Below are 19,395 nucleotides of genomic sequence, written 5' to 3'. Positions count from 1 at the left end.
ATAAGGCCTAATGTGATACGGGGATAATAAAAAATTTCCCAAGAAAAAGAAGAAGAAAAAGGTATCTGCTCTATGAAGATCTTCACCCTAATTGTGAATCTGTGTTCAAGTAAATATATCAAAATTTTAACATATTCATCCAAATAATTTTTTCTGTTTGAAATACATGAATAATTAATCTTTTAATGGCATACTGTTATAATGTTTTCATCAATTTGATCGTTCAAAATCAATATTATAAGTTTGAGAATAGAATCCTAGATCCCAAAGAAAAGAAGAAGAAAAAGGTATCTGCTCTATGAAGATCTTTAGCTTCATGGTTCTGTTCTCCCTATGTTTTCATTCAGTGTCTTGCTAAACTTAGTAGAAGTTAGTAGAACAGTGTTTAATTTAAATTCACAATGTCTGAAAATTTATTCGACGCAATTTGTTTCATCCCTGTTAATTATAATTTAACAGAGGAGGAACTTAATAGAACAGTGATAGAATCTATGAAAAGGTAAGGATTTACATCAAATTTTTTTAACAATTCTTGAAATATCATAATTGCACTGTACCTGTGTAATTTTTATTCTATATGTGTTAGAAATGTGTATGAAATGAATAATAATCATATTGTACCTATCAAACAACAAATTAATACGTATATTTTTTTTTTTCTAGGGGCGTACTAGATGGAGAATGTAGCGTTTGTCTCAGCGACATATCAGGAGACATATACCTCACGGGATGCGTACACTGTTATCATAAGGAGTGCTTGCAGGAATGGGTTGCGCATTCAAATGAGTCCTGCCCCTTATGTAGGACATCACTGATAATAGAGAAAACCTTCCGGATATTTGACATGAAATCGAATCGATGAATCATGATTCATCGATTCCATCCGGAAGGTTTTCTTTTTTTTAATTGTATAATTTTGTAAGGATCTTTGATATAATCATTGACATGGAATAAATATTGTGTAAATAAAATGTAATATATTTAAATTATTTAAAAATTTTTCTTCATCCCAATCCCCCTAAAGCTAACTAATGAAGCGTCATTTGATTAAAAATGTAGATGAATGTTCTGAATAAAACAATAATAATATATTTCAAAAATAATCTCAGCCATATATGGCATTTGAATTAGAATTGATTTCGCTTGATCCAATAGTCAAGAATAGGCATGCTCATTCAGAAATGGACACAAAGAAGGCCTAATGTGATACGGGGATAATAAAAAATTTGTTCACCAAGATAAAGCGGATATTTGTGGTAACCAATTTCTGATTAAATGTCTTTTTTTATGTATATATCAGAGCTTCACAGTATGTCTTAGAAATGCGCATGGATTTAAGTTTATTTTTAATGCAAATATTTTTTATAATACAAGTGCAGAAGGCATTGACATTCTTCCATGAGTTCAACATATATGTATAACATGTCAAAGTGACATCTCATTCATCCATAAAAAATGGGAGATATTAAGTTATTTATATTACCTCACAAAAAATATTTTTAGAATTACCTAAACCAAATTTTAAAATTTCTAATGTTCTCTATGACAAACTCACCTCAAGGTGGTATCTGGCTCCAGACTGACCAGGCAAGCGCTAAGGATGCAGGGCACCGAAGACGGATACATAAAGGCACACTGTGTACACAATTCCTTAAGATGTTGAGAGGCCTTCAGCAGGTTCTTCTTGCTAAGCAACCAGCTCCATCCTTTGAGTTCTCCGTGGCAAATTCTTCCAAGCCGACCTACCACCAGCCTCCAAGGTCTGGCGCTTTGCGAAAGCACCCCGATTATGAAGTCCTATCCTTCGAGCAGACGCCTTTTTCCGTCGACTTCTGAAGCAGAAAAAGCTATTATTCCCCGAACACAAGATTCCATACACATTCTTCTGTTTCTTTATTATGAACATTACATCCCATAAAAATACCAGAAATTCGAAGAAACCAACTCTTAAGAGTAATTTGAACGTTCATTGAAGAATATTTGGCTAATTTGAAAAATAAAAGTATTCTTCATATTTTCTCGTACAAAGCGCCGTTTTCGAATAACTTGATCTTAAAAAAAAAATTATCTGTGAAATTCAAAAAATTGGGTACTTTGGCTGAATGCAACTCTGTTCTGTTGTGGAATAAAAACCACAGAAATGAATATTTACTATGATGTCATGTCTCAGATTTTAGAATTGAAGTACTAGCCAACTTAGTTTGAAAATGAAGTTATTTGAATAAGCTCACCTCAACTCCTCGATTTGATTACAAATTACTGAGCTTTGGCACAGCTCTGATAATAAGAAGATACTTCACTAAAATCAACATTCTTTTTGAAAAGTCCAGATTATTCATAAAGCCCGTGTTTAAAAAAGTTTTCACAAAATAGTCCCATTATAATGACAACAATCATTTCCCACTAAAGACTGCTGCTATCGAACAATACTTCTTCTTCGGGTCATTCAAACTCACATCGAAACATACCACTAGACAAATTTTCATGTGATTGAGATTGAATACTTTTATTCTTTTGCTATTCCATAAATTCATCCTAAGAGCATATGATTGACATACTTCCAAGAGGGCCATAATTGTTTCAATGTTTTAATTGGCATCACTCGCAATTTGAAATTCAAACTAATATTCTCAATTTGGTCGAATGTCATTGCATTCAAAAATTGACGAGTGCATACACCATGTTTTTAGACATCTTAGTCATAGCATGTTGTGGAGGATTTGATTTAGTTAATTGTAAAACTAACTTGCAGACTTGTTGATTTTGTAGACTGTAAACTGAGCTGTCGACATTGTTTTTCATATAACACAGTGTTTAAACATTCACCGCCTGATTTCCAACGTTATTTTCTGGAATATTCAATTTCCTTCATTCGGATTATTTTCACTAAATTATTCTGGCGAATGAACGTATGTGTTCAAGATTTGTACCACCGTGCATCTAGGTTATATTTTGTTTTAGCGCCAATATGGATGAACACTTGTCATTTCGATTAGGGATGGGCAAGGGACAGAAAACAATCGATATTTTCTGACGCTATCGAAATATGTAAGAGTAAAAATATCGATATATTGATATATATGTCGCTGTAGGTAATATTTTGGTGTGAGAAAATTCTATTGAATTCAAAAAAGTTTTTCTAACATGAAATTCAGATGATGATATTCAGTTGAAAACGACACATTTAGCTCCCATTTTTATGGAAAATTTTCGTTAAGCAGAATTTTAGTGTTACGATTCTACATATCAATATCTATTTTAGAGTATCTAATTCGATATTTTTCAATATTTCAGATCATGATTTCGAGCAGACGGAAGATATTATGTTCTGGTTCCATTAGTCGAAAATCCTGATTTATTGTGATAAAATTCAGTTGAAAACGATTAATATTTCGCATATTGATTTCGACCACACGAAACATATTATGATCTAGTTGAATTAGTCAAAAATTCTGATTTATCGTGACCAGATTCAGGTGAAAACACATATTTAGTAGTTTTCAAAATGAAGTAGATACTTCAGTTCTGAAATTCTACATATCGAAGGTAGTCGATATTTATTTTAGAGTGTCAAATTCGATATTTTTCAATATTATTATTCGAAAATCCAGATTAATCGTGAACAGATCATGTTGAAAACGACATAGGTATTTAGTAGTTCGCATATCTTCAATATGTATAATTTCAAAACTGAAAATACTACTTATTGAATAGGTAAATATGGGGTAGGTACAAGGGATCTTGGGAATTCCAGCAATTACCAATAAATGGTTCAGACGTTTAGGTGCAGAAAGATATTTGAAAACGGCCGTTGAATTAAATTCCAATTTTATTGTGTCTATTTATTTCTTGTGCTTCAAGAAAGGTGGAGACATAACTTTTTATTTTCGATGTGTAGAATTTCAAAACTGCTCTACATATTTATTTTTGAGTCCGCTAAATCAGGATTTTCGACTAATGGAACTAGAGTTTTTAATGAAATAATTTTGAGAGATAATACCGAATGAAAAAGTATAATAAGTTTCGTGAGGTCGAAAAATCATAGTGCGAAATATTAAGAAATAGCGAATTTGATACTCTTAAATATAGATAATATACATGTAGCGGTATTGAAAATATCGACTATCGATAGTATCTGAAATGAAAGTATCGATATTTATCGAACAATTTCAATTTCCTTCCGTGCATCCAGAAATAAAAAACAAATATAATTCGCACATGCCGATATACGCATCCAGAAGAAGATGTGACCATTGTAGTACAAAAAACTTGTAGTGTACCATTATGTCTGTCAAAATCTAAAATCTGTTTTGCTGAGTATCAATCAAATTAAAAATTTTTTATTCAACTTCAATATTTTCGATACTGTTATGAGTTTCTTATATTGCATGGTGGTACATAAGATATACCACCTCAAAAACTGTACTTCAGTAGAAAAAAATCTGTTTTTGATTGTACTACGTTTCATTCTATTGCCCCTTTACCAATAATCACTAAAAAAATATTTAGAAAATAAAAAAAAAATTTGGCTGTGCTTTCAGGTTATATTTCAATGGAGATTCTGTGTGCTTGCAAGAGTTTACTATCTATTGGTAGATAATTAAATAATCTTTTAATAACCATGACGTCATCAGATAAGCAAAAATCAATTTAGACTTTTTTTCAAGTATTTTAAAATTGTTTATGTTATTAATAATTTTTTTTCGTATTATTTATTCATTGCTGGCCCTTAAACAACAAGTATTTGCTAGTAACAGAACCTAAATTTAGTTTATTCTCAAATTATCATGGATATCTGAGATAGCTATTAGAAAGTTAAATTATACTTTAATTAAGATGCATAGAAAACCCTATGCATCTTATAGCGTATTGACAGGCTGCACCAGAGCGAATCAATTCGAACTAATTACGTCATTTAGCACTGAAAAAATTCGATTTATTTCGCATTGGTGCAGCCAGTCGAATACACTGTTAGCTTTAATGACCGTGACATCATCAGGTAACCAACAAAAGTTTGACGTTTCCTCTTTTGAGATCTTAAGTACCTACTTTTAAAATGTTTATTTGCCATATATATATATATATAATGGCTTACCTAATGAGGTTATTGGCATTTCTAAGAATTTTTAACTATCTAATTTATTATTAGATGAATAATTCTTGAAATGAATGTGACTTCATCAGATAAGATAAGACAGTTTAATTCTTTTTTAAAATGTTTAATTGTACCGGTGTGATGAATTGAATCAGATATACAGTACAATCCCGATTATACGAATCGCGATTTTCCAAAATCCGAAACAAACTATTGAAAAATAAAATCCCGATTAACCGAAAAAATTCGCATTATACGAAACGCGTCTAGGATTCACCTATACTGTTAGGTGGTCCCCCTCGGGGTTTCACGGCAATACGACGGTCTAAAATGCTAATTGTTTTGTTTAACTGACAGTGTTGAAAGCACATATGTATTAACGTCTGTTTTTATCGCAAAAAGAGTAGTTTTATTCTCAAATATTTTACAAAATACAGTGTAGTGTGGAATGTAGAATGGGACATATTTTATATTTTACTTTGCATGTAACATGTCTTTCATGAATGTACATATGTACATATTTAGGCATTTATGTACATATTATGTCAAAAATAATTGACTAATAAAGATTAAACAAATTCAAAATCTTTTGCTGACAGAATTAATTCCCTTAAACCTTGAAGTTGTTTTTGAAGTTATGTTCATGTTTTGTAAATAAATATTTGAAAGATTAATATTTTCGCCATTAATACAATTCTACAATCAACCGTTGTAACCCTCTAAAATATATCTGAAAGAAAAATTCACATCAGTACAGGAATTTCAAGTCTTTCAACATAAAAGTAGGTAGTTAACGATTTTTGGAAAACTGGTTGTTAATATAATTCAATAAAAATTATGTCAACATGATTCGACTTGAATTCACATTTTTGAAAACAATTTGATATTTCCCTATTAAAAATACAATAAACTACACGGCTTATTACGTCCAAATGTACTAAGAATAATTAGAAGATTCAAAAGTAAGATATTTATAATAGTTTGACTTAAAAAACATTTTGAATACTTAGAAGACATCAAACTGATGTTATTCATCTAATAATAACAGTCATTCGGGGAATTATTAAACCATCTATTAGTTACAAAAACGGATAGTTTTAAAGTTTAATTTAAATAATTAATTTTACTTTATGTAGGCATACTCATTCAGAAATGGACACAAATAAGGCCTAATGTGATACGGGGATAATAAAAAATTTCCCAAGAAAAAGAAGAAGAAAAAGGTATCTGCTCTATGAAGATCTTCACCCTAATTGTGAATCTGCGTTCAAGTAAATATATTAAAATTTTAACATATTCATCCAAATAATTTTTTCTGTTTGAAATACATGAATAATTAATCTTTTTATGGCATACTGTTATAATGTTTTCATCAATTTGATCGTTCAAAATCAATATTATAAGTTTGAGAATAGAATCCTAGATCCCAAAGAAAAGAAGAAGAAAAAGGTATCTGCTCTATGAAGATCTTTAGCTTCATGGTTCTGTACACCCTATGTTTTCATTCAGTGTCTTGTAGGGATGTGTGGTTCGTTCAATTTCGACGAACCGGGTCAAACCAGATCTATGGCTGAGACGACCCGGTTCAAAAGACCCGTTCAATTGACCCAATGGTTCTTTTCGGCTCACTAGCTCAGATGGAATCATGTACGATTTCGTTCTTTGTTTTTTTTTCTTGGTAAAGAATGTTAAGTTAATATCAGCTTTGTATTTGTTAGTCGGTATGTTTTTAATCGGATCGTGAATTTGTGATTGTGATTTTTTTGAGACATAATCATAAACATAAAGGAGATTATCCATTATCATAAAGTTATAAGTTACTGAGATGGCAGAATATATTAAATTGATATCTGGTTCATGAGATGATTATGGACCTTTCGAAAAAATTTCAAAATGTGATATATATTCCTCGTTCAAATTGATGATTTTGGAATATTTAAATGACTAATGAAGAAGTAGAAGTAAATCACGAATGTACTTTGTACAGAACACTAAATTCACGCGGTCTTGAATTATTAATTTTAATGAAAACTACCTAATGATCATTACCTGTATCTATTCCAACCAAATAAATACAGAAGATCTGAAATCCCTCAAACTGATATTAACCCTAATTAATATATTTTGTTCCCGAAAAATATTCATTTTGATCAACTTTACAAAGTTAGGTTTGAATATATAGTTGAAAAAATTCCCAGAAAATAATGAACAATATTTAAAACCATAACATTTTCAAGAAATAATAATTGGTGCATCTAAGAGAGTGCAATTACAGAGCCCAGTTTCTTTTATTATCTATCATCTTTCTTCAAAACCGGGTGCCAAGTGCCGAGCCGATGATTCATTTGCGGAATGTAGGTATTTTATTACTACCATAATTATGTCCAAACCGAAACCCATCTTCCTAGGCTCGGATAACGAACCATTCTATGGATCTTTGGGTCCTAAAAGATCCTCAGATTGAATGAACTGAATGTGAAAGTTTGGCTCATTCGTATCGGTTCGAACGAACGAATCATTTTCAGAGAGACGACCCGATCGAACCATTCGTTCTGAAAACCCGGGTCTTTTGATTCGTTCGTTCGTGAACGACACATCCCTAGTGTCTTGCTAAACTTAGTAGAAGTTAGTACAACAGTCTTTAATTTCATACATAGAATTCACAATGTCTGATATTGCAATTTGTTTCATCCCTGTTCATTATAATTTAACACAGGGGGAACTCAATAGAATAGTGTTAGACTCTATGAAAAGGTAAGGATTTACATCAAATTTTTTTAACAATTCTTGAAATATCATAATTTCACTATACCTGTGTAATTTTTATTCTATATGTGTTAGAAATGTGTATGAAATGAATAATAATCATATTGTACCTATCAAACAACAAATTAATACGTATATATTTTTTTTTCTAGGGGCGTACTAGATGGAGAATGTAGCGTTTGTCTCAGCGACATATCAGGAGACATATACCTCACGGGATGCGTACACTGTTATCATAAGGAGTGCTTGCAGGAATGGGTTGCGCATTCAAATGATTCCTGCCCCTTATGTAGGACATCACTTATAATAGAGAAAACCTTCCGGATATTTGACATGAAATCGAATCGATGAATCATGATTCATCGATTCCATCCGGAAGGTTTCCTTTTTTTTTTAATTGTATAATTTTGTAAGGATCTTTGATATAATCATTGACATTGAATAAATAAATATAAATATAAATATTGTATAAATAATATTGTGTAAATAAAATGTAATATATTTAAATTATTTAAAATTTTTTCTTCATCCCAATCCCCCTAAAGCTAACTGATGAAGCGTCATTTGATTAAAAATGTAGATGAATGTTCTAAATAAAACAATAATAATATATTTCAAAAATAATCTAGCCATATATGGCAATAGTCAAGAATAGGCATGCTCATTCTGAAATGGACACAAAGAAGGCCTAATGTGATAAGGGGATAATAAAAAATTTGTTCACCAAGATAAAGCGGATATTTGTGGTAACCAATTTCTGATTAAATGTCTTTTTTTATGTATATATCAGAGCTTCACAGTATGTCTTAGAAATGCGCATGGATTTAAGTTTATTTTTAATGCAAATATTTTTTATAATACAAGTGCAGAAGGCATTGACATTCTTCCATGAGTTCAACATATATGTATAACATGTCAAAGTGACATCTCATTCATCCATAAAAAATGGGAGATATTAAGTTATTTATATTACCTCACAAAAAATATTTTTAGAATTACCTAAACCAAATTTTAAAATTTCTAATGTTCTCTATGACAAACTCACCTCAAGGTGGTATCTGGCTCCAGACTGACCAGGCAAGCGCTAAGGAAGCAGGGCACCGAAGACGGATCCTTTGTGTTGTCAATATCGGCTGGAGATTAGAAAAAGGAGTTAAGTCAATAGTATTGAGTCATTATAAAACGGATCAATTTTTTTCCATTACTAGACACCATAAATTCTAAATGTCTCAAAATTAGCTCACCAGGACTTTTTGGGGTGGAAGGCGCCTTGTCAGGCGTGGAAGAATGTTGACTGCTGCTACCACCTGGTGTGCTCGGTGGAGGCATCGGACTTGGTGCTGTCTTATCATAGTGACATTATTCCATTTATTATTTGTCCACAGTATTTAACTTGTTCGACCTTGAATTGAATTTTATCTGGGTTCATATTTAAGTGCATGTCTTCATTGATTTGTCATGATCTTCTTCTGTAGCACCACTAATGATTATGTCATCAAAGTATATGCGTACACCAGGTATATCTCCAAAAATCTCTTCATTCTTCTTCTGAAATACTTCTGGGGATGACTTTAGTCCAAAGGCTAAGCGATTGAATTTATAACGTCCAAATGGTGAATTAAAGGTGCAATATTCAGAGCTTTCTTCATCTAGTTGAATTTGCCAAAATCCCTGTCTCATATCAAGAACTGAGGAAATATTTTTTCCACTAAGAGTTTGGATAATTGTTTCTGGACTTGGTAAGGTCTTTGGGATCTAAACAAAGTCTCAGTTCCTTGTTAGGCTTTTCTATGGTAACAAGGTTGTTAATCCATTTAGTAGGCTTGTCTACTTTTTAAATAATTCCATCACGTTCTAGTTTCTTCAGGGTTTTTTGCAACCTTTCATGTAGTGAAATTGGTACCAATCTAGGGGGTTAATTACTGGAGTTACATCAGGATCAAGCATGATTTTGTGTTTGCCTGGTATTTTTCCAATGCCGTGGAATACATCTTTGAATTCACTTATGAGTTTTTCAACTGTTTCGATGCTGTTGATTCGTTTGACTAAATCCAGCGTAACACAATCATTGAGTCCAAGAATAGGTTTTGTATTGCTATTAATGATACAAAAGGGTACATCTGCAATTGAACCTTTTGAAGTTTTGCATTTTAAGGTGGCCATTCCAATAGGTTTGAGTTTGAATTCTTTGTTACCATATGATAAGGTAAGGTTTATTTGTTCCAGTTTAGGTTTAGATTGCATTGTTTGTATTTTACTGTATGGTAAACAGCTTACTTCTGCTCCTGTATCCAGTTTAACATTGATTTTGTCATTTTTGTTAACTGTTAAGTTTTCACACCATTGATTATTTTTCTTCAATACTTTCATTTCAATGTAGAGGTAATTAGTCTCAACTGTATCATAATTATCCTGCAGTATTTCTGATACTTGTCTATTTTTTGGTTTATCATGAGGTTTCTTTCTACACATATATATATTGTATATTTTATTCAATAAATCATTTCTAAAAAAAAAAAAAACATTGCAACAAAATGATTTTCCATTCACACACAGCGTTTTTTGTATGCAGGGCATTTGTTGATAGGATGGTCATTTCCACAATATTTGCATTTCTTTACTTATTTATTTTCGAATTTCTGCTTTGGTTCCAATTTTGCGGTAAATGTTTACTATATAGAATTAATTTCAATAATGATTCAAAAGTTATGAAATATTGCAGACTTACTTATTTTGGGTTTCTTGCTTATCCTGGAATTTATTATTGAATTTAACGTAATTTATCGAGCTTTCTGTATTGTCGTTCATATCCTTCACTTGGGACTTACTCATCTCAGAATTTCTACAATATGTTGCAGTTTTATCCAATGTTAGATCTGATTCGTTGGTAATTTTCCTTGAGGTTGTTTATTTTCCATATTGATTATAATTTGATCTCTTATGATATTTTCAGCCTGCTGACCATACTCTCAGTTTTCCACTGCTATTTTGAGTTCTGTTAGATACATGTCGAAAGATTGAACTGTTTTTTGCTTGATATTGGGGAATTTGTATCTTTCATAAATTATGTTTTTTCTGGGCTTACAACATTATCGAATTTGTCAAGTATTTTCTTCAAGGTAATTTCTTCATTTGGTAGTTTGAATGAATTGTATATTTTGAGTCCTTCACCAATCGAGTTGAGTAGGATTGCAATTTTTCTCTTTTCAGAAACTTCAACAATAGCATCCAGAAATATATGAAAATGCTGTTTCCATGTATCCCAGTATGAAATATTGCTGGAGAAATTCATTTCTTTGGGGCGTTTGATGAGGTCCGACATCTATGTAGGTTAGAAAACTTGATTTTTGGGTTATTACCATCGAATTATTAATTCTATGTTGGGAGTGAAATTATAATGAATTTAGGTCTTGATGTAATAATCTGGAATAAGCTCAGAAAACATTTATAGCACAGACTAATCTGTGTTTATAGAACGCGGGCATCTCTGACAGATGACAGTAAATGACAGTTGTTAAATCAGCCTGCTGGACAAACAAACGCATAGTTAAACCAGGGGGGTGAAACCGCTAGTGCTAGCATTGGCAACAGATGTGACGTCACATACACTCAAATTACACGGTATACATATCACGATGTAAAAATTTTATTCTCATAATAAGCCAATCAGCGTTCGAGTTTTTCAATATGATTTTATAACCAACAATAAATTGTGTTTGTATTTGTAATTCTTGAATGAACAGATAAAGTGGTTTTTAATTGTTCTCTAAAAGTGGTTTTTATTGTCACTTATTTATTACAAGTTCTGTTTTAGGTTTCAGGTAAGGTAAGGTCAGGTAATCCATGAGAAAATAAATTTAGAACAAAATAAGACCGGGTTTTTCCTCAAATTGTATTTCAATGCTCTAATATATCTGAGATCCTTACTTGTGATTATGATAATCCTTCAGAATCAACTATATTAAAGTTAAATTCTGTTCCTCGGCATTAACTGAAGTATCAAATTTATAATCATCAGCCCTATGATTGTAGAACTTCCCCAAATGTTTCTTGTATGGAAAATATTAATGATTCTAACAATAACCATTTACGTGATCCAGAATTATCATATCAAATTAAAATGAATTGCCTACTAATTGATCGCTATTTATAATCTTTTTTTTTTCATATCCACCTACAACCTCCAAATGAGCTGAAAATGAAGTAACAAAGAGGACCTGTGATAATTAAAGTGAATTACGAAATGAGCACTGTAACGCAGGAAGATAGATTAAACCAACTGAAGATTTTTATCTTGCATGTATGTGTAGAAATTTGAATATTGCTTCAGAAATGTATCAATTCAGTTGTTCATCAGATATAATTTCATAAAGTAGGTATAAATAGGTATTTTTTTTCGGTCAGGTATAGTGTAAATCTCCCAATATAATGTATATTATGTATTGATTTTTATAAATAATTATTATTTTAAGCAAATATGTAAATTTCCTTTGATAAATAAAACTTTTCGATGATATTTTTCTGTTTTAATTCGAAATTATAACAACATAACCTAAAATAAATACTAATAATATTCCAACAATTTCAACGAATAGTCATACCTTCATATTCAAATTTTCCCGCCATATTACACTACATGATGGCGGACAAAATATCGGCCATATTGTTGCCTTGATTTAACACGGCGTTAGCACTTCTTATATATTTAGTATTCTGTGAGTTAAACTATATTAGTTTGTCTATGAACAAACGGATCTACAAATGCTTATTGCGTGTATATGTCATATTTAATTTTTTTTTTCTTGATAAGAGTTATTTAAGATGTCTAAAAACATGGTGAATGCACTCGTCAAATTTTGAATGCAATGACATTCGACCAAATTGAAAATATTAGTTTTAGTTCGTGATGGCGCCGCAATGTCATATTTGTCATTTCGATCTTTTTTCCCTAGTTTTTGATTGGATACATTAATTAAAACCCGATACTGACCAATACAAAGCGATGTGTAACCGAGTATGATCGTGCAAAGTCGTGAAACAAAACACTAAGATGTCTAAAAACATGATGAATGCACTCGTCAATATTTGAATAATAATAATAATAATAATAATGCCTTTATTGAAGATAATAAAAAATATTACAATTCCAAAGAAAAACAAATTTTCGTAAAATTTTCTATACCTGACCCTTAAAAATTTTTTGAAAAATAAAAGTTCTTTCATGGGAATATTGTGTCATTTTATTGATTGATTCGACTATGTAGATTACGAAAATGCTTGCAGTTGTGCGGTCAGTACATTATTTCATAAATTATAGGCAAAAATATGAAACTTTCAAAGAAAAAATTGATAATTTTCCTGAAGCTGCCACTTCTTCTGGCCATGGGATACGCACTTGAAACTCCACTATGTTTTAGAGCGGAACTTGAAGTTTGAAAACGTTTTTATTTGAGGGATCTGTGACGAATAATTCAGGAGATATAACGATTTTTAGAGGCAAATTCAATTTTTTCCCAAATTTCTAGTTCAAATTCCCCCAAAACCGGGAGCTCTACGAAGAATCGGTGAGCGTTGCCATAAATTACGATCTCTGATTAGCCGAATTTCGATCTCACCTGAAAAATTTTTTTGTCCAAAAATTTTCGTAAAATTTTTTATACCTGACCCTTAAAAATTTTTTGAAAAATAAAAGTTCTTTCATGGGAATATTGTGTCATTTTATTGATTGATTCGACTATGTAGATTACAAAAGTGCTTGCAGTTGTGCGGTCAGTACATTATTTCATAAATTATAGGCAAAAATATGAAACTTTCAAAGAAAAAAATTGATAATTTTCCCGAAGCTGCCACTTCTTCTGGCCATGGGCTACGCACTTGAAACTCCACTATGTTTTAGAGCGGAACTTGAAATTTAAAACGTTTTTATTTGAGGGATCTGTGACGAATAATTCAGGAGATATAACGATTTTTAGAGGCAAATTCAATTTTTTCCCAAATTTCGAGTTCAAATTCCCCCAAAACCGGGAGCTCTACGAAGAATCGGTGAGCGATGCCATAATTTACGATCTCTGATTAGCCGAATTTCGATCTCACCTGAAAAATTTTTTGTCCAAAAATTTTCGTAAAATTTTCTATACCTGACCCTTAAAAATTTTTTGAAAAATAAAAGTTCTTTCATGGGAATATTGTGTCATTTTATTGATTGATTCGACTATGTAGATTACGAAAATGCTTGCAGTTGTGCGGTCAGTACATTATTTCATAAACTATAGGCAAAAATATGAAACTTTCAAAGAAAAAATTGATACTTTTCCCGAAGCTGCCACTTCTTCTGGCCATGGGCCACGCACTTGAAACTCCACTATGTTGTAGAGCGGAACTTGAAATTTGAAAACGTTTTTATTCGAGGTATCTGTGACGAATAATTCAGGAGATATAACGATTTTTAGAGGCAAATTCAATTTTTTCCCAAATTTTTAGTTCAAATTCCCCCAAAACCGGGAGTTCTACAAAGAACCGGTGAGTGATGCCATAATTTACGATCTCTGATTAGCCGAATTTCGATCTCACCTGAAAAATTTTTTGTCCAAAAATTTTCGTAAAATTTTTTATACCTGACCCTTAAAAATTTTTTGAAAAATAAAAGTTCTTTCATGGAAATATTGTGTCATTTTATTGATTGATTCGACTATGTAGATTACGAAAATGCTTGCAGTTGTGCGGTCTGTACATTATTCCATAAATTATAGGCAAAAATATGAAACTTTCAAAGAAAAAATTGATAATTTTCCCGAAGCTGCCACTTCTTCTGGCCATGGGATACGCATTTGAAACTCCACTATGTTTCAGAGCGGAACTTGAAGTTTGAAAACGTTTTTATTCGAGGGATCTGTGACGAATAATTCAGGAGATATAACGATTTTTAGAGGCAAATTCAATTTTTTCCCAAATTTCGAGTTCAAATTCCCCCAAAACCGGGAGCTCTACGAAGAATCGGTGAGCGATGCCATAATTCACGATCTCTGATTAGCCAAATTTCGATCTCATCTGAAAAATTTTTTGTCCAAACATTTTCGTAAAATTTTCTATACCTGATAAAAATTTTTTTAAAAATAAAAGTTCTTTCATGGGAATATTGTGTCATTTTATTGATTGATTCGACTATGTAGATCACGAAAATGCTTGCAGTTTGGCGATAAGTACATTATTTCAGAAATTATTGCTGAAAAACCGGAATTTTCGAACAAAAAAATTGATGAATTTCCCGAAGCTGAAACTTCTTCTGGACTTGAGCTACGCCCATGAAACCTCACTATGTTATAGATCAGAACTAGATGTTCAAAAAACGTTTTTGTTTGAGGGGTCTGTAACGAATACTTTAGGAGATATAACGATTTTTAGAGGCAAATTCAATTTTTTCCATAATTTCGAGTTCGAATTTCTTCAAAACTGTGAGGTCTGCGCAAAATCGGTGAGCGGTGCCAAAATTGACGATCCCTGATTAGCCAAAATTCGATCTCACCTGAAAATGTCTTTGTCCAAAAATTTTCGTAAAATTTTCTATACCTGACCCTTAAAAATTTTTTGAAAAATAAAAGTTCTTTCATGGGAATATTGTGTCATTTTATTGATTGATTCGACTATGTAGATCACGAAAATGCTTGCAGTTTGGCGATAAGTACATTATTCCAGAAATTATTGCTGAGAAACCGGAATTTTCGAACAAAAAAATGGATGAATTTCCCGAAGCTGAAACTTCTTCTGGACTTGAGCTACGCCCATGAAACCTCACTATGTTATAGATCAGAACTAGATGTTCAAAAAACGTTTTTGTTTGAGGGGTCTGTAACGAATACTTTAGGAGATATAACGATTTTTAGAGGCAAATTCAATTTTTTCCATAATTTCGAGTTCGAATTTCTTCAAAACTGTGAGGTCTGCGTAAAATCGGTGAGCGGTGCCAAAATTGACGATCCCTGATTAGCCGAAATTCGATCTCACCAGAAAATGTTTTTGTCCAAAAATTTTCGTAAAATTTTCTATACCTGACCCTTAAAAATTTTTTGAAAAATAAAAGTTCTTTCATGGGAATATTGTGTCATTTTATTGATTGATTCGACTATGTAGATCACGAAAATGCTTGCAGTTTGGCGATAAGTACATTATTTCAGAAATTATTGCTGAAAAACCGGAATTTTCGAACAAAAAAATGGATGAATTTCCCGAAGCTGAAACTTCTTCTGGACTTGAGCTACGCCCATGAAACCTCATTATGTTATAGATCAGAACTAGATGTTCAAAAAACGTTTTTGTTTGAGGGGTCTGTAACGAATACTTTAGGAGATATAACGATTTTTAGAGGCAAATTCAATTTTTTCCATAATTTCGATTTCGAATTTCTTCAAAACTGTGAGGTCTGCGCAAAATCGGTGAGCGGTGCCAAAATTGCCGATCCCTGATTAGCCGAAATTCGATCTCACCTGAAAATGTCTTTGTCCAAAAATTTTCGTAAAATTTTCTATACCTGACCCTTAAAAATTTTTTGAAAAATAAAAGTTCTTTCATGGGAATATTGTGTCATTTTATTGATTGATTCGTCTATGTAGATCACGAAAATGCTTGCAGTTTGGCGATAAGTACATTATTTCAGAAATTATTGCTGAAAAACCGGAATTTTCGAACAAAAAAATGGATGAATTTCCCGAAGCTGAAACTTCTTCTGGACTTGAGCTACGCCCATGAAACCTCACTATGTTATAGATCAGAACTAGATGTTCAAAAAACGTTTTTGTTTGAGGGGTCTGTAACGAATACTTTAGGAGATATAACGATTTTTAGAGGCAAATTCAATTTTTTCCATAATTTCGATTTCGAATTTCTTCAAAACTGTGAGGTCTGCGCAAAATCGGTGAGCGGTGCCAAAATTGCCGATCCCTGATTAGCCGAAATTCGATCTCACCTGAAAATGTCTTTGTCCAAAAATTTTCGTAAAATTTTCTATACCTGACCCTTGAAAATTTTTTGAAAAATAAAAGTTCTTTCATGGGAATATTGTGTCATTTTATTGATTGATTCGACTATGTAGATCACGAAAATGCTTGCAGTTTGGCGATAAGTACATTATTTCAGAAATTATTGCTGAAAAACCGGAATTTTCGAACAAAAAAATGGATGAATTTCCCGAAGCTGAAACTTCTTCTGGACTTGAGCTACGCCCATGAAACCTCATTATGTTATAGATCAGAACTAGATGTTCAAAAAACGTTTGTGTTTGAGGGGTCTGTAACGAATACTTTAGGAGATATAACGATTTTTAGAGGCAAATTCAATTTTTTCCATAATTTCGATTTCGAATTTCTTCAAAACTGTGAGGTCTGCGCAAAATCGGAGAGCGGTGCCAAAATTGACGATCCCTGATTAGCCGAAATTCGATCTCACCTGAAAATGTCTTTGTCCAAAAATTTTCGTAAAATTTTCTATACCTGACCCTTAAAAATTTTTTGAAAAATAAAAGTTCTTTCATGGAAATATTGTGTCATTTTATTGATTGATTCGACTATGTAGATCACGAAAATGCTTGCAGTTTGGCGATAAGTACATTATTTCAGAAATTATTGCTGAAAAACCGGAATTTTCGAACAAAAAAATGGATGAATTTCCCGAAGCTGAAACTTCTTCTGGACTTGAGCTACGCCCATGAAACCTCACTATGTTATAGATCAGAACTAGATGTTCAAAAAACGTTTTTGTTTGAGGGGTCTGTAACGAATACTTTAGGAGATATAACGATTTTTAGAGGCAAATTCAATTTTTTCCATAATTTCGATTTCGAATTTCTTCAAAACTGTGAGGTCTGCGCAAAATCGGTGAGCGGTGCCAAAATTGACGATCCCTGATTAGCCGAAATTCGATCTCACCTGAAAATGTCTTTGTCCAAAAATTTTCGTAAAATTCCCTTAAAAATTTTTTGAAAAATAAAAGTTCTTTCATGGGAATATTGTGTCATTTTATTGATTGATTCGACTATGTAGATCACGAAAATGCTTGCAGTTTGGCGATAAGTACATTATTTCAGAAATTATTGCTGAAAAACCGGAATTTTCGAACAAAAAAATGGATGAATTTCCCGAAGCTGAAACTTCTTCTGGACTTGAGCTACGCCCATGAAACCTCACTATGTTATAGATCAGAACTAGATGTTCAAAAAACGATTGTGTTTGAGGGGTCTGTAACGAATACTTTAGGAGATATAACGATTTTTAGAGGCAAATTCAATTTTTTCCATAATTTCGAGTTCGAATTTCTTCAAAACTGTGAGGTCTGCGCAAAATCGGTGAGCGGTGCCAAAATTGACGATCCCTGATTAGCCGAAATTCGATCTCACCTGAAAATGTCTTTGTCCAAAAATTTTCGTAAAATTTTCTATACCTGACCCTTAAAAATTTTTTGAAAAATAAAAGTTCTTTCATGGGAATATTGTGTCATTTTATTGATTGATTCGACTATGTAGATCACGAAAATGCTTGCAGTTTAGCGATAAGTACATTATTTCAGAAATTATTGCTGAAAAACCGGAATTTTCGAACAAAAAAATGGATGAATTTCCCGAAGCTGAAACTTCTTCTGGACTTGAGCTACGCCCATGAAACTCCACTATGTTATAGATCAGAACTAGATGTTCAAAAAACGTTTGTGTTTGAGGGGTCTGTAACGAATACTTTAGGAGATATAACGATTTTTAGAGGCAAATTCAATTTTTTCCATAATTTCGATTTCGAATTTCTTCAAAACTGTGAGGTCTGCGCAAAATCGGAGAGCGGTGCCAAAATTGACGATCCCTGATTAGCCGAAATTCGATCTCACCTGAAAATGTCTTTGTCCAAAAATTTTCGTAAAATTTTCTATACCTGACCCTTAAAAATTTTTTGAAAAATAAAAGTTCTTTCATGGGAATATTGTGTCATTTTATTGATTGATTCGACTATGTAGATCACGAAAATGCTTGCAGTTTGGCGATAAGTACATTATTTCAGAAATTATTGCTGAAAAACCGGAATTTTCGAACAAAAAAATGGATGAATTTCCCGAAGCTGAAACTTCTTCTGGACTTGAGCTACGCCCATGAAACCTCACTATGTTATAGATCAGAACTAGATGTTCAAAAAACGTTGTTGTTTGTGGGGTCTGTAACGAATACTTTAGGAGATATAACGATTTTTAGAGGCAAATTCAATTTTTTCCATAATTTCGAGTTCGAATTTCTTCAAAACTGTGAGGTCTGCGCAAAATCGGTGAGCGGTGCCAAAATTGACGATCCCTGATTAGCCGAAATTCGATCTCACCTGAAAATGTCTTTGTCCAAAAATTTTCGTAAAATTTTCTATACCTGACCCTTAAAAATTTTTTGAAAAATAAAAGTTCTTTCATGGGAATATTGTGTCATTTTATTGATTGATTCGACTATGTAGATCACGAAAATGCTTGCAGTTTGGCGATAAGTACATTATTTCAGAAATTATTGCTGAAAAACCGGA

At 32.1% G+C, this 19,395-nt stretch overlaps 1 protein-coding gene and 1 long non-coding RNA gene across 2 annotated transcripts; both read left to right on the top strand.

The window, feature by feature from the left end:
• Positions 1–360: 360 nt before the first annotated feature.
• Positions 361–862, top strand: LOC123682356 (probable E3 ubiquitin-protein ligase XERICO). Its single transcript, XM_045620929.1, has 2 exons — positions 361–499; positions 664–862. Exons 1-2 carry the CDS (start codon positions 402–404, stop codon positions 860–862), a joined length of 297 nt encoding a protein of 98 aa, XP_045476885.1. The 5' UTR covers positions 361–401.
• A 9,033-nt stretch (positions 863–9,895) lies between these two features.
• Positions 9,896–10,367, top strand: LOC123681970. Its single transcript, XR_006747740.1, has 2 exons — positions 9,896–10,038; positions 10,242–10,367. It is a non-coding gene; the product is annotated as an uncharacterized LOC123681970 (long non-coding RNA).
• The last annotated feature ends 9,028 nt before the right edge of the window (positions 10,368–19,395 follow it).

This window comes from Harmonia axyridis, chromosome 6, assembly GCF_914767665.1.
Source record: "Harmonia axyridis chromosome 6, icHarAxyr1.1, whole genome shotgun sequence".
Lineage (NCBI taxonomy): Eukaryota > Metazoa > Arthropoda > Insecta > Coleoptera > Coccinellidae > Harmonia > Harmonia axyridis.
Note: the sequence above shows the minus strand (reverse complement) of the source record. Positions and strands in the feature narration are given on the sequence as shown.